The sequence below is a fragment of the Dipodomys merriami genome, unplaced genomic scaffold (genome assembly GCF_024711535.1).
Source record: "Dipodomys merriami isolate MVZ:Mamm:240054 unplaced genomic scaffold, mDipMer1.0.p SCAF_11, whole genome shotgun sequence".
Taxonomy (NCBI): Eukaryota; Metazoa; Chordata; class Mammalia; order Rodentia; family Heteromyidae; genus Dipodomys; species Dipodomys merriami.
The window spans coordinates 31,432,523-31,448,442 of NW_027202382.1; the positions used below are offsets into that span (position 1 = coordinate 31,432,523).

The 15,920-nt window shown below is 41.5% G+C and overlaps 1 protein-coding gene across 1 annotated transcript in view; it reads left to right on the forward strand.

Annotated features, from left to right (window-relative positions):
* The window catches only part of Pappa (pappalysin 1), a 226,188-nt gene that overhangs the window by 76,589 nt on the left and 133,679 nt on the right, over positions 1-15,920 (forward strand). Inside the window, exon 7 of the mRNA XM_070012448.1 lies at positions 1,991-2,489. Coding sequence (XP_069868549.1) covers positions 1,991-2,489 — 499 coding nt within the window. The remainder of the gene's footprint in view (positions 1-1,990; positions 2,490-15,920) is intronic.

The window sequence follows — 15,920 nt, forward strand, 5'->3', positions numbered from 1 at the left end:
TCTAGTAGAAAGCCCACAGAGGGGTAGAATGTTGACCTGGCACTCAGGTGAACAGTCACTTTAGGAAGTAACTCCAATACTTCATAGTGTAACGTCTCTTTTAATTGCATAATAACAAGAGAGAAGGTTCTTCATTGAACAGATGTCAACGAGACATGTGCTATATGCAATCGCTCTAGACAGGGCTCTGTAATAAGCAATCTGTGTGACCTTGGGTCAAACAGACCTACAGAATACACACCCAAAATTTCAACTGCCTTACAGGACTTTTGTGACGGTCTGATGAGTCAACCAACGACCGAGAATATATTTGATATATTTTAGATTGGTTTTTTGATAGCACTTACTAAATAAATAAGTGATATATATGCCTTCACTATGCCCTGCAATAAGTCAGCCAGAAATTCAGTTAGGAAGGGAATCCCTCCCATGCATCTCACTTAAGCTAAAGGTTGCCTCTAGATAGAAGCTTTCTGTAAAGAATGGCTGGACACCTAAGCTGATTCTACCACTATAAAATGGTGCAATACATATGGGGGTACAGATTCCCCTCTTGCATATTGGCTTTTTATTCTTTATATATGTGCTTGAATGTTATAGCAGGATCCTATCCATTTCTTTTTGATCAGAGATGCAGTACATCTAACAGAAAATGAGCATTTTTTGTTCCTCCTTTTCTTTTCTTCATCTCCAGCTTCATGTATACTCAGTGACTTCTCTCCTCCTTTGTCTGGGAAGATATAAGAAAGTAAAGGGGTATTTACAACTTTCCTTAGAATAGCCTTTCTAGCCCAAATGGCTTTCCACTATTTGTATTATGTTGATTCTTGTTACCCTGTAACATTGCTACAAAGCATGTTCAAGGAAAGATAAATTTTTGTCCCTTGTACTTCATAAATGCCCAGGATTATCACCCTCCCCAACCCACACTACCAACCACTTGATTCAAAGTGAGCATGGAGAATATGATAACTTGAGATTCTCCCATGTTTTCCTTTCAGTGATCTTCACTTCTCACTTGACTCCCTTCTGCAAATCAGAGCCAATTGCCACACGGAGTCCTGATTCCTTTTCTCAGTAACACAAGAGAGAGGCTTTCTGAGGGTCTAGATGTGACCTCATCAGAGAACAATTCAATAGTCTCTGCTGGCTAAGTAGGGATGAGGCATCCTTTCCCTAGGGAAAGAGAAGCAGAATGCCTCCTTCCTTCTCTTCTCATCCACTCTCCTTTCCTGAGTCAGACTGGACAAAACTCACTGAAGTTCAGTGGTACTGAATGAGTTCATGGAGAGAAGGGGGTGGAGAGGAAAGATATGATGTCACCAATGCTGCTTTCCAGCTCCATCATTCAAGGGCCTCCCAGACTCTCAACCCAAGAGATAGATGCTCTCATGGCTTACTGCCTCTTTGCTGATTCTGTTAGTTCAGAAAGATTGTACAGTGCCGTGTATATCACTAATTTTTTTTGTAGTTCATACATTTCTCAGGGAAAAGAACAAAGTTTAAGGATTTCTGAAGGAGACAGAACTGGGTTCTAATGCTGACTCTTAACACTTCAATGTGTATGAACTTGTTCAATTCATTCTGTAGTCCTTAACATTATTTTTCCTTCACTTCTGAAATGAGTCCTTGTAAGAACAGAACAAGTATTGAATAAGAACATGTAGCAATTGTGTGCCTATTCTATCTTTCTCTGTTAGTCAGAAAGGTATCCAAGTAGCAGATAAGGAAGGGAAGCTTAGGCACTGACTCGATAGTAGGATTTGAATGTAATGTTTATCAAATGTCTGGGGACTCACCTGAAATCTTGTTTGCAGGGTTGAGAATGAGTTGGGTGCTCATAATTTTACCAAGACACTGAGAATCTCCTTTATTATGGTCTCTATCTAAATTCTCATCAAACTAACCTTTTCAGGGGTCTGTAGGAAATGCAGAGGGCCAGAATGAAGGCCTTTCCTCAGGAACTCATTCACTCTTCTCATTTCCAAAGGTCATCCAGATGTTGAACAACCCTGTAAGTCCAGTGTCCGCACCTGGAGCCCAAATTCAGCGGTCAACCCACACACAGTCCCTCCAGCCTGCCCAGAGCCACAAGGATGCTACCTCGAGCTGGAATTCCGCTACCCCTTAGTTCCTGAGTCTCTAACCCTCTGGGTGACCTTTGTCTCCACGGACTGGGATTCCAGCGGAGCTGTTAATGACATTAAACTCTTGACTGTCAGTGGGAAGAATATCTCCTTGGGTCCACAGAACGTGTTCTGTGATATCCCACTGACCATCAGAGTCCGGGATGTGGGTGAAGAGATTCGTGGTATTCAGATCTACACGCTGGATGAACACCTGGAGATTGATGCAGCGATGCTGACTTCCACTGCAGACACCCCACTCTGCTTGGGATGTAAACCTCTGCAGTATAAGGTGGTCCGAGACCCTCCTCTCCAGACAGAGGTGGCCTCACTCCTACACCTCAACAGAAGATTCATGGACACGTAAGTACACTTGTCCACTTGAGGGTTGATTCAGTGGGTGGGCTGATCAGGGATGTAAGGAAGGTCAGAAAATCCTGGGTTGGAAGGAGGAGGTTCATCATGGACAGTGTCATGTCTAGGGGGCTGTATTTCAGTATTCAGTGTAGAGTCATCTTAGGTCTGAACTGTTCCGGCAGAAAGAGTTGTGAGGGAGCAACCGCCCCTTTTCAATGTGGTATGACCCCTCTGTTGTGGTATACTTTGTCTCACTCACCTCTTTGAAACAGTCTTCCCAACAATATGTGAAAGAAGTGAGAGGTGAATAGCAATGAGAAAGTCATTGATTACGAAATGAAGCAGAAAAGGTGAAGGTTATAGGTCACATGGTAAACCACTCCCAGAGCAAATGTGAAGACTTAAATCCAAAACTGTGGTATCTCACACACACACACACACACACACACACACACACACACACACACACACACACACACACACACACACACATACAAACAAACAATTAGTAACTAAAGAGGAATAATTAAGGTTTCCCTATGATTTTTAGCAAAAAGGCTCAGGGACAGTGCCCAGGCCCTGAGTTCAAGCCTTGTGACAGATTTCCCCCCTACACACACCCCAGGCAAAAAAAAAAAAACAAAAACCAATCTGCATCTGTTCATCATTTCATCTTTTCCACAATCATGCCCTGTGATCATTATCATTTTACAGAGAATAAAACTGAGCTTTAGAAATAGAAAGTCACTCTACTGAGATCACATAGAAATACTGAGATCAGTATTAGAATTCCCCTTCTCCCTCCTAACCAAGTGCACTCAACTTGTGTCCAGTCAAAGATGTGGGTCCAGTTTTTGCTTTAATTTTTAAAAATGATAGAGCTTTAGCCATATTATTTGGGTACCAAGACTCTATATAATCTATCACTAAACTTACTGAACACTTGCTATATTCAACTCAGAGTGTTGAAAAAGAACACTAGGGGATAGGAATATGGTTTAGTGGTAGAGTGCTTGCCTAGCATGCATGAAGCCCTGGGTTTAATTCCTCAGTACCACATATACAGAAAAAACCAGAAGTGGTGCTGTGACTCAAGTGGTAGAGCACTAACCTTGAACAAAAGAAGCTTTGGTACAGTGCTGAGTTCAAGCCCCAGGACTGGGAGGAAAAAGAAAAGAAAAGAGAAAAGAAAAGAAAAGAAAAGAAAAGAAAAGAAAAGAAAAGAAAAAGAACACTAGCTCAGGAATCAGACATTTTGTATCTGGTCCCAGTTGGTCCACTTAGTAATGTTACATAAATTGGTCCATTTCACTAAGCCTTAATTTCTCCTCTGTATGATGAAACTTTTGAAGTCTGTAGTTTGGATAAAGTCTTCTGAGGCTCTTTATATGGCTCTCAGATGATTCAAGACACAATCTTTGCTCTACTTGAAAATATTTATCAAACCAATCATTAATGGAAACCAAGTTCTGGAAGGAAACTTTTAATCTTTTTAAGAGACAGAACCACTTTCAAACACTTTCCCAGCACTTCCTCTTACATACTAGCAATTAATGTGCCTAGCTGTAGCAAAACCCTCATCCATGCCTTGAATCAGAGATGAATAACATCTGGTTTAGAACTCACAGGGAGCACTCAGCTTGTGTTTGAGAGAGCACTTAAAATGTAAAGGATCATCTTGCCTTGAAAATATTCTAAAACCCTGTCTCTCCCATTTCCTTGCTTGTCTGGAGTGGTGAATGTCTATAAATATGCATAAAGTTAAAAAAATTATGAAACAATGGAGGAAAGAAAAATAGATACTTTTAACCCTCAGTTTAAACAGTTTTCTTTTGGGGGGGGAGGGGGGTTGGTCTTGATTGTGTACCTGTGAGAGCTGACAAAGTTTACTAAGTATATTGTACTAGATATTACACACACATAAAAGCACTAACTTGCTCTATAATCTTAGGCAAATCACTTGTTCTTAATGGTCTTTAAATGCCTCAATTCTGCAAGAAAGAGATTGAACTGCAGTGGCACATCTCAAGCGTGGGTTGAGCATCACAGAACTGTGGAGTATTTTGTCATTGTCCAGCTCTCTTCCTCCATCCCTACTGCTCTCTTCCTAGATACTGATTTGACTTGTACAATCTCACCAAGTGATTGTATTGTGCAATTAACTTTCAGCTGCCCTACATTAAATCAGGTTCTTAAAAGGTAGCTGCAGAGCAGGCAGCATTGAGAGCACTTGGGAACTTAGAAAGGCCTAATTCTCAGATCCTGGCCCAACCTATGGAATCTGTGAGGAGGAACCCTCCAGATGATTTTGATGCTGGTCAACCTCAGCGCTCTGTAGAGGCCCCAAAGTCTCCAAGCTCTCTTTTAGTCTCAAAACTACTCACTCATTTACAATTTTGTGTGATAAGAGACTATGCTGGGAACTGTGAGTTGTAAGGATGCCTTTCCTAAATGCATTCAGGTTGACTTCATAAAAATTACCTCACCAAGCCGGGCGCCGGTGGCTCACGCCTGTCATCCTAGCTACTCAGGAGGCTGAGATCTGAGGATCATGGTTCAAAGCCAGCCCAGGCAGGAAAGTCCGTGAAACTCTTATCTCCAATAAACCACCAGCAAACTGTAAGTGGCGCTGTAGCTCAAGTGGTAGAGCGCTAGCCTTGAGCTGAAGAGCTGAGGGACAGAGCTCAGGCCTAGAGTTCAAGCCCCACGACTGATCAAAAAAAATAAAAAAATAAAAATAAATAAAAATTACCCCATCGATTCCTAGACCAACACTTCCTAAATCACCATTATTCAACACACACATACTTTCATGTACAGTTCATTTCTTTATATATGTTCAACAAACACTTTTTTTATGATCTCTAGTTTGTGACAGTTACAAGGGCTAGACTGAGACACTGACTTACTCTGTGACTCAAGAGTTTAATTCTCGGGAGTCCTAAGGAATTCATTAGTGACTTGGGTTGGGCTGGGCTTCCTGACCTATTCTCTAAATCTCTGGGGGGGGGGGTAAGGAAAACACATCATTTCAAGTCAACGTAATATTTCATCTCCTTTACCTCTTGGTAATTTGAGTTCTGAACCCCACCACAAATGTGTCTTCAGCTCTGTGTGTGTGTGTGTGTGTGTGTGTGTGTGTGTGTGTGTGTGTGTGCGTGTGTGCATGTGCGTGCACGCATGCATGCACGTGCACCTGTGTATTTCTGCAGCTTTCACATTTTTTTTCTTTATCAAATAAATTGGCTTCTATACAATTTCTATATAAAGTCTGTTTTGGAGGGAAAAAGTAAACAAGGAAAAAATACTTTCCTTTCTTTTTCCCTGACTCAACTCATTGCATTCATTCCCTTTGACCTTTTTCTTCATATTTTTTTCTCAACAAAAATATTTATTCTTTCTGTTATCTACACTAGTTTTCCAAGGTATGGCATTGATAAAAGGAGAACCTTCTGTGTTAAGCCCATGGAACCTTTTAGGAGACTGATTACTCTTGTTCATGGCAAGGAAGAAGTGTGGTATCTCTCCCTCATCTGCCTTAAACCAGAATCCCTTCATTGAGTGAGAACTGATGTTCTCCAAAGGAAAAGGGATGAGCTTCTACTTTGCCACTCACTAGCTCATCATGTTCTACCAATAGAATAGTCTATTTGGACCTCAGTTGCCACATCTGTAAAATGAAGGGCCACTAAACTGAGCTCTCCTCTGTGGTGAGACAGAGAAAAAGGGTCTTGGGTGACAAGTGCTTTGTATACTTTCTCATAGTGAAATGGAACCAACACCCCTGTTCTTGCAGGTACCTGTAAGAACTGGTACCTGAGGTACCCATACTGGCTCTAGATACCTTCCTGAAACGTACAGGCTGCAAACCATAACAGTGACAGCCACTCACTGTTTTTAAGTCTTGCAGGTATTTATAAGGCAGGTAAACAGTTGAAATTCAAAGAGATTGTCTTACCTGATACAGCTAGTTACAGAATAGCGACTTCAAACACAGATCTACTTCCAACATGGCACCCTTCCCACCACTATCAACATGGTATCCGATGGAAATAATCTGAAGACAGAATTTTCCTGCCAAGAAATATATCCAATATGCCAAAACTATTTATATACTGCAGGTAAAAGACAAGATTACAAGAAGAAACTAGTTGAAAATCAACAACAGTAGGGCTGGGAAGGTGGCTCAGTGGTAGAGTGCTTGCCTTGCATGCATGAGGCCCTGGGTTCGATTCCTCAGCACCACATAAGCAGAAAAAAAAAAAGCCGGAAGTGGCGCTGTGGTAGAGGGCTAGCCTTGAGCTGAAGAGCTGAGGGACAGTGCCCAGGCCCAGAGTTCAGGCCCCACGGCTGGACCCAAAAAAAAAAATCAGCAACAGTGATTCACCCTTAGGGTCCAGAAACACACTGGACATGGGCAATTCTCTCAGCCCCTGGCTGTGAGAAAGAAAAAAATTTTAAAGCAAAAAAGCTTCTGCTTCTCAACTTTGCTGCCAAAGTGCTCTGAATACTCTGTGCTCATTGTCCTGCATGAATCTATAGGTTTCTCTCCAAAGTAAAGTCCCAGATGGGTAGGAAGATGGTTAGATGCACAGAAAGTAGATAGATAGATAGATAGATAGATAGATAGATAGATAGATAGATAGATGACAGATAGATAGATTTAATAGATGATAGATGGATAGTGATAGATAGATGACAGACAGACAGACAGACAGACAGATAGACAGACAGACAGACAGATGGATAGATAGATAGATAGATAGATAGATAGATAGATAGATAGATAGATAGATAGATAGATAGATAGATAGACAGACGTAAAACATAAATCAAACAATGAACCGTGACTAGTAGCCCACTCTCTTTATTCATCCGTCACTTGGGCATCCATTAGGGATTATGCATTCAGAAGAAAATGGTGATCGAGTGTCAGTATCTCAAAATGTTTCCACTTTATTGGAAAAGAAAATGGTGGGCACAGTATGCCACTGTAAGATAAATTTGAAGGACCGGAGATCCAAGCTTAGAACTAGAATACAAATGTTCCAAGGAAATGGATTTGGCCTGTTTGTTCACCAGTGTGCTCCAGGTCCCTGGAACAATTTCAGGCCCAAAGCAGACATTGAGTAAATATTTTCTAATGGTTCTGGAATGGAGGGAGGGAAGGATTTAGCACTGAAGGAGACATGAGGAAGATAAAGCACTTGCTGAGGACTTCCTATTGATAACCACGCCAGTATAGTCCTCATCATTGCCCTGTGGAACAGGTGGTGGGATCCTCAGATTACAAATGAGAGCCTCAGACTCAGAGGTGACATGTGGATGGCAGAGTTTACACAGCTATCAAAGACAAAACTAGGGTTTGTATGTAGTTGGGTCTATCACAGATGAACCCATTGTTCTTAATTGTTCATTCTCTAGCTTAACAAATATGTCTTAGTGCATCATTTAGTGCCTATTTTTTCTTAGTATCTTCCTTATAAGTTATCTCTCCCAACTGGCTTGTTTGTGTATCCCAACATATTATTCTAGTCTCTCTCACATTCAGACTGGTTGTGCTGCACATGTAACCTTTGACTCTTTGAACTCGCCTCCTTGGTATTTTCCATGTAATTCTTGAAGGAAACAAACAGACCTGTGAAAAGGATGATGGGGCTTACGTGAGAGCTGCCAGCCCTGAGCAAAAAAGCCAGGCGAGATCGAGAGTGCCTGAGTTCAAGCCCCAGTATCAGCGCAAACACACAACTAAGGAAAGGATATAATCATGTGATCTGGGTGGGCATTCTTGTGACTCTGACTTAAATTTTACAAGTTGGTTGCAAATTTTTCTCTCTGGACTCCCATGCCCACAACCCACGTTCATCAAAAACTTCAGCTTGTTTGTCAATTTATTTGCTTAGAAAGTATCTTTTTGATGTTTGTCTGAACCCAATTACCATGTTACCCACGCAAAATGCAGCAATGAACAGAACAGAATGGAAGACCAAAAGGGCACATGTATTTGTATCATCATCTCTCAGTTGGGTGGGATCAATATATGATGCCACCTTGAGCCTGAAAAAGACTCGGGGCATTCAGCTTCAATCAGGGTCAGCTGAAGGTGCAGATGGTTCCGTGTGCTGTTTCTATGGCTCTCGAGCTGAGTCACCTTTTTTTGTTTTCTCCTAAGCTCCAGGTCCTTTTGTGTGACTCTTTTATGCTTATCAGCCAGCCAGCCAATCTTTTTTTTCTTATGTGTGTTCATCCATTCACTCATCAATTCAATAGTGAAAATCAAATACAATCATACTGAATCAAATACAATTATATTCAATAATGAATATGATTAGGTGTCTGTCCCATGCCACATACTAGACTGGGACTAGACATAGAGCTCTGAATAATGCAGACTTAACACAAGAACACAGTTTAATATTTGATGTACAAGAACTGCTTTGGGCCATGGGGCACTCCAGAAAGAATATTAATCTAGGTTGAGGAGGTAAGGGAGCTCCCTACAGGTCTACACAGACCTGAAGGATGAGCAACAGTTGATCACTGAAGAGTTTTTTCACAATGCAGATAATAGAAACCGAATGGATGCTCATAAACACTGATAAATGGACAAAGGAAGACATACATACTGCATGAAGTTCTTGACAGAAATGCATGCTCGATCACAAACCAAATGCAGTGTTTTGATGCAGGAATGTAGTGATTTGATTATTTCTTGACTTTAGTTCTTATACCTTCTTATTTTTGAACTACAAAACATATGTATTCCAGGTTATTTAGTCAGATCTCTTGTGATAGGCATTTAGGTTATTTTATATATTTTGTACGATGAGCATCAGTAAATCATTTTTAGTAACTTTTCTATTTTCTATTCTATTTTTGGCACAAACACTGCAGAAAGTACTCTGGTTCAAACTTCCACGTGAGCCCAGAAACATGTGGGCATGTCTCCAGGGTTGATACTGAGAAATCAAATTGCTAGATCATACGCTGTGGACCTTTTCTATTTTAATGGGCACAACTTTTGGCATTCTGAAATTGCTAAGTAGTTTCAGTACCACCAGCTGTTGTTACTGTTTACTATCTGACACAATAAAAGTCCTTTGCTCACTTGACAGGTAAGTGTCTTTTCAATAACATTTCTTTCTTGAGTATCTATTCAAGTATTTCCTAGATATTTCCCTTTCCTGTTCTGTGGTATGTCTGTTAATACACCTACAACAGTTCTGGTCCTTAATGTCTTCACACCTCTTTTTCCCTATCTGTGAAACTGAGATTCCAATGCTGACCCTCCCCCCATGTCCACCACTATTATTAAGATCCAGGGTGAGGTAGGGAGTTAAGAGGGAACTAGCCTTTGTGAGGAGGTTACTCTGAGTCATCGCTTACACATTGATATATTTATCAAATGCTACTTTAGTGTACTCCCTGTACTGGGAATCAGGCCATGTTCTGAAGATAAAATAGGTAACAAAAAACCAACCCATCTTCTTTTGTGGGGCCTAATTCAGTCACTATGTTAAACATCCTCACATGTTCTTGTGTTATTAATACCATCTACTAGTAATGGTGCTAACCTCACTACTACCAAAATCTGCCTCATATATCTCTAGCATTTGTCAATATGCCAACCAATAACGTGAATATTAGCATACCAGAATTTTAGGTAGGGAAATTGAGACTCAAAGAGATAAAGTTACTCATTTAGATGCCCAAGTTTAATATTTGTTAGGACTAAGCTTTATATTTATTTTCCCTAACCACCCACCTCCCTGCATAAGCTGTGCCTGGCAAATTGTACAGCATATACATTGTTATTGGCTGGCAGAAAACAAGGTAGTGTCCTGATGAATGGAGAAAGTAGTAGTGAAAGTTAGTCTTTCTTGTTTCCAATAGCAATAAAATAAACATACACCAAAAAAAAAGGATCAAGCAAATTTTTTCATTCGTTCTTTGAACATTTACGCAGAGGGGGAGGCTTAGGGAAATGCAGACAGCATCAGTCTAACATATTTTGCAGTCACCTCTTGCTGAATGCATGATCCTAGCTGGACCCCTTCCTGAGCAAAGCCTTCTCCTACGCCTACCTGACATGATTTCAGTTGTGTTTAGAGGCTCTGCCCACCAGCTCAGAGGAGCAGTCAGTATCGAGAAGCTATTTCTCCAAGCCCAGCATGAATACCGCTGTTCTTAACTCAGGTCAGCAAAGTGGGCCCAATTTCAAGCTATTTCTGGAAGCAGGTATTCTCTACCTGAGACTTCTCTCTCATCAGTCTCAGGCCAAGTACCTCTCAGAATGAAATACAGGTTCTCAGAATACTAGAATAAGCAATAAGGGTGAGACAAGTCCAAGAATATCCAGGGTCAGCAACAGCCATTCAAATGCCAGTTGTCTGCAAGAACTTTTGTCATTCTGACAAAATGAAGGGCCTCTGTTGAATGCCAACCACCGGAAAATCACATCTGCATTTTGATAGTTCATACTGATGTACTACTAACTAACCTTGTGGAGAATGTGAGTGTCTTTACAGCTTCCTTCTGTATCTAGGAAAACTGACACCACTGAAAGTTATATGAAGGCTCAGGGCTCTGTCAGTAAATGTCATCATTTCCTTCTTATTCATTCATTCATTCAACCCTTCATTTAGTAAGCAGTGATTATCACATACCAGCCTCAATGATAGCACTATAATTCTGGATTATATATGATCATGAAGGATCAAAGGTCCCTGTGGAGGGGTTTGCATTCATTCAATAGTGAGATTTAAGCAGTTGGATCTGTTATTCTATCATGTTGGCTTTAGATGCTTTGTGTAGAAAGCATTAAGAAAAGTATGAGGGTCTAGTTAGAACGTGTGGTTAAAAGTCTGTATCAGGGCTGGGAAGGTGGCTCAGTGGTAGAGCACTTGCCTTGCATGCATGAGGGCCTGGGTTCAATTCTTCAGCACCACATAAGCAAAAAGAAAAAAGCCAAAGTGGCGTTGTGGTCAAATGGTAGAGCGCTAGCCTTGAGCTGAAGAGCTGAGGGACAAAAAAGTCTGTATCAGAAGTGGTAGTTATTTGCATGGAGAAATGTATAAAGCTGGAGTATGTTTTAAAGAGAGATACAACAGGTCTTGGTGGTATATTGGACATTGGACTTAAATGGAACTGACTCCTTAATCTTTATTTCATTTGAATATCAGGAATGAGAGAAGCATCATTCTCTAAAATATAAGGATTTGGCTAATGAGTGAAGGATATCAAAAGTTTATTCTTAAATATAATGTATTTGAGATGCCCAAAGGCCTTATGGGAGAAGGTGCTCAGGGGTGGCTGCTAAGCATACAGAACTCGAACTGCACACACCCATAACTGATAATCCAGAGTCCATTTTTCCTCACGCTGTGCTAAGCTATTTCTTGCAAAGTAAATCAAGTCCCGTGACCACAAATTTACCCTTTCATCCAGCATATCCATCTCACCTTCGTTTCAGCAAATCATTAATGGCAAACATCATCTTCTTTTTTTTTTTTTTTTTTTTTTTTGTCCGGTCGTGGGCCCTGAACTCTGGGCCTGGGCACTGTCCCTCAGCTCTTCAGCTCAAGGCTAGCGCTCTACCACTTGAGCCACAGCGCCACTTCCGGCTTTTTTCTTTTTGCTTATGTGGTGCTGAGGAATCGAACCCAGGGCCTCGAGCATGCAAGTCAAGTGCTCTACCACTGAGCCACCTTCCCAGCCCCAAACATCATCTTCTTACTCCTGATGCCATCATATTCTTCCGAGACTTAATACTAATGTGTGTGTGGGGGGGAGTGTATATGCACACACACGCACCTGTGTGTGTGTGTGTGTGTGTGTGTGTGTGTGTGTCCTGGGGCTTGAACTCAGGGCCTGGATGCTATCTCTGGGCTTTTCTACTCAAGGATAGCACTCTACCACTTGAGCCACAGCTCCACTTCTGGCTTTTTGGTGGTTAATTGGAGATAAGAGTCTTACAAACTTTCCTACCTGGGCTGGCTTTAAGCTGTGATCTTTAGATCTTAGCCTCCTGAGCAGATAGGGTGACAAGCATGAGCCACTGGCACTTGGCTTCGGGGCCTACATAGTTAAGTCAAGATTTTCTAGAACAATATTAGGGATTGAAGAGAAAGTGAATATTTTTACCTTGGGGAAGGGGCTAATGGATGCAATCAGACCAGATACAACTCATTGCTAGAGCGAAAGTGTCTATACCTGTTGGGGCGGACAAAGTAATTGTAGTATGCCCAAACATTTCTATAGATTTCTATAGCTCAATAGCTTTCTAGCATTCTAACAGTGGTTCTAAGGAGCAGGGGGAAACAAGGGCATCTATAGGTTTGCAGGGCATGCTAGATTCGATACTGTAAAGAGGTTATCTCCTGCAGCAGTTCACAGAACATGCTACTGTTTGCTATGAATCTCCCAGAGATTGTCAGTCAGCATGCTTTATGAAATCCATCCATCCACATGTTCCAGAATCTGAGGAAGCCCCTCCAGAAAATGACAGGCTAGTGAAATTAGGTGCCAGTGGGTATCCTGGAGTTACTACTCCTGTGTTATTTTGTTTATCCCAGTAGGAAGGAGAAACTAGACTTAGATGCACTGCTCCAATTCCTGATGTTTAAGTAAACAAATAGATGAAGAGGAAAGAGAAGGAAAATAACAGCTGTCAGAGCAATTACAGGTGAGAGGAGAATGGAGGAATTTATCTCACCCTGGGCATTGGCAAAGAGAAGTGGACACAATATATTGGGTCTGTGCTCAGAGACACTGAGCCAGGGCAGGTCTTGGTGGGTTTGTGTTGTGTCTGGTGAAACAAGAACATCAGGCATTGCTTTAGAGATGCTGGATTTGCAATTAAGAAGTCTGACTCACTGCCTGGCTGAATAACTCTGACTCTTCCACAGTTGAGCCCAAGCTCCAGCCCCTGGACAGAGTGGACCTGATACCTGTCCATTTAGACACAAAAGGTAGCAGGAAAAACTAATGAGATAAGAGATGCAGTCATAGGCACAAAGTGGTTTCTTATACCCTACCCAGAAATCTAGTGTTTGATTAGGAGAAAGAAAAGGTTAATTTTATTTTAATCTCTGTAAGCAAGAAAGAAGACAGACACAGAGACACAGAGACAGGGTCTGCAACAGACAGAGGAAACAAAACATAGAGAGACAGGGAGAGAGAGAGGAGCCACCATCTATTGGAGATTTGGGTTCCAGTACTGGTATCATGATGTTTTGTTGTATCAGGATGTTTGGTTCCACCTCTCTGGATCCAAGTCCCCCTTCTGTACATTTACAGGCAGGTAAATGACTCTGACTCTACAGGTCACTGCTAGCCCTGGCATCTCCTTCAGAGCATCCTTGGGCTAGCTCATCACTGTACTGTGAGCATCTAAGCTAGCAAAAATGAAGGCACAGGTTGCTTTGTTAGTAAGTCTGAACTTACAGCTTAGGAACTTGCATTGAGGTCTAAAGAAAGCCTTCTATGCTCAGTGGGATTCTCATGGAACTTCCTAGAGCCATCATATTCCTCAGGGCATTAAAAGATCTCTGTTTGAGGCAATTTCAGAATGTGTCAGTACATTTTTCCCAAGTGGCCTTTTGGCTAGACAGTGAGATACTAGAGGGTACGGATTAGGTAAGAATTGGCCTCATTTTCCTCCATCCTCAGCTGCTAGTGTAGGTCAGGACATGAAATAGGTGGTCAGTAAATGCAGGCAAATATATGTGCATGTAAGCCTATAAGAATCAGTGAATACACCCTTTGAAACATTAATAACAAAAAAAAATCCATACGGCAGGTGGGATCTGAAGTTCTACCTTTTACCTTCTAAAATGGACTAGATCCTGGAAGATCAAAGGATGAATAAATGTAGCATCATCCTTTCTTCTCTTAGGACCCTTGGTTCTTTTCTCCTTTAAGTCAAGGAATTGGATGGCACCCAAAAGGTATAATTCAGTTTGTCTGTCACTCATTCAACAGAAAAGTGATTTTTTCTCTTTGGCCTCAAAGGTAATGTAGACAAATCTGACTATAATGAACAGTACTAAATCTCTGGGACCTTAGTCTAGTGAGTGTGAAAAATGCACAAATGGACAAGGGAGTGGTTAAGCAAGAGTGGAAGATATTGTGTTAAAAAAAACACATTGGCTGAGAGCTCCTGAAGGAAGTAGCATCTAAGGCCAGGCCAAAAGAATTTAGCCAGAAAAGAGGTTAACATCTCTGCTTATGGCAGTGGAGGGTGAAATTTGAAGGGGTGTGTTTAGGTTGAAAGGTAGCAAATTTTGATGGGCCAGAGGGACATGTAGAAGGGTCTGGATTTCATCTGTGGGGTAAGGAAAGCATAAAATCGTGATTGGATTTGGATATCCAGGGAGAGTAGCCTGGAAAAATGGATGGAGAGATAGAGCATAAATGAGGGAGGAAAGAAGAAACACTGAAGCAGGAGACAATGGCATGGGTGTAGAGAAGCTGGGGATAGAGAGAATACGGATGGGGCTGGGCAGTATGTCTAGTCAGAAGGAGAAGGCAGGTCTGTGGGCTCATTGTAGGTGCTCTTGCGACTGGCACTACTGAAGCAGAGTAAGTGTCAACCTACAAGCACTCTTGGGTTGGGCTGAAAGGAGGAATTCTCTTCCATGTAGAAATACAGTAGCAACTTAGCAACTAATATGTGAATGCATGTGTGTGCACATGTGTGTACATATTGTATGGGTACATGAATGCTGTGTGTGTGTGTGTGTGTGTGTGTTGGGAGTAGACAGACAAGACCTAGGGGACCACCTATTTTCATCACCCACTGATTCTCACAATATAGTCCCATATTCTGCCAAGAGCCCCTAGGGGACAGCAGGGTTAATCTTCTGTAGGACTCGTACCTATAAGGTTACAAGGCTCCGTCTTTGTTTTCTACTTGAGATTAATCATTCACTCATGGGCTTTAACACAAGCCAGATACCATTTCTCCTTCTGGGTCTCATGCAAAAGCAGTGTGGGTTCCACTTTCCCGCTGCTGCCAATGTTCTGTGCCTTCACCTTCCTGGGCTCCAACTTCAGTATCCTATGAACTGAAGAAGTTGGCAGCTCCCATTCAAGTATGTTTGTCAAAAATGCCAGGTAATTGGTGTTTGGAAAAGCCACTGCCTTCTTGCAGGTTGATTTTGTGGTTTTTAGGTTCTGCTATTTATGTCCTGTTATTATGTTCTCTCATTTATGGTATTGTGTGACTTAGGATAATGTCTTCTTCTGTGAGCTTTAATGCATTTCTGATCATGAGAAACTTGTAGGAAGTGATTTTTCAGAGTTGTCCTCCTTGGTGATGTACACATTTTGGGTTTTCTTCCTGAGCAAAGTTCTTTGCATTCAGATTTTGTCTACCAAATTCTTCTTCTTCTTCTTCTTCTTCTTTTTTTTTTTTTTTGTCAGTCATGGGCTTGA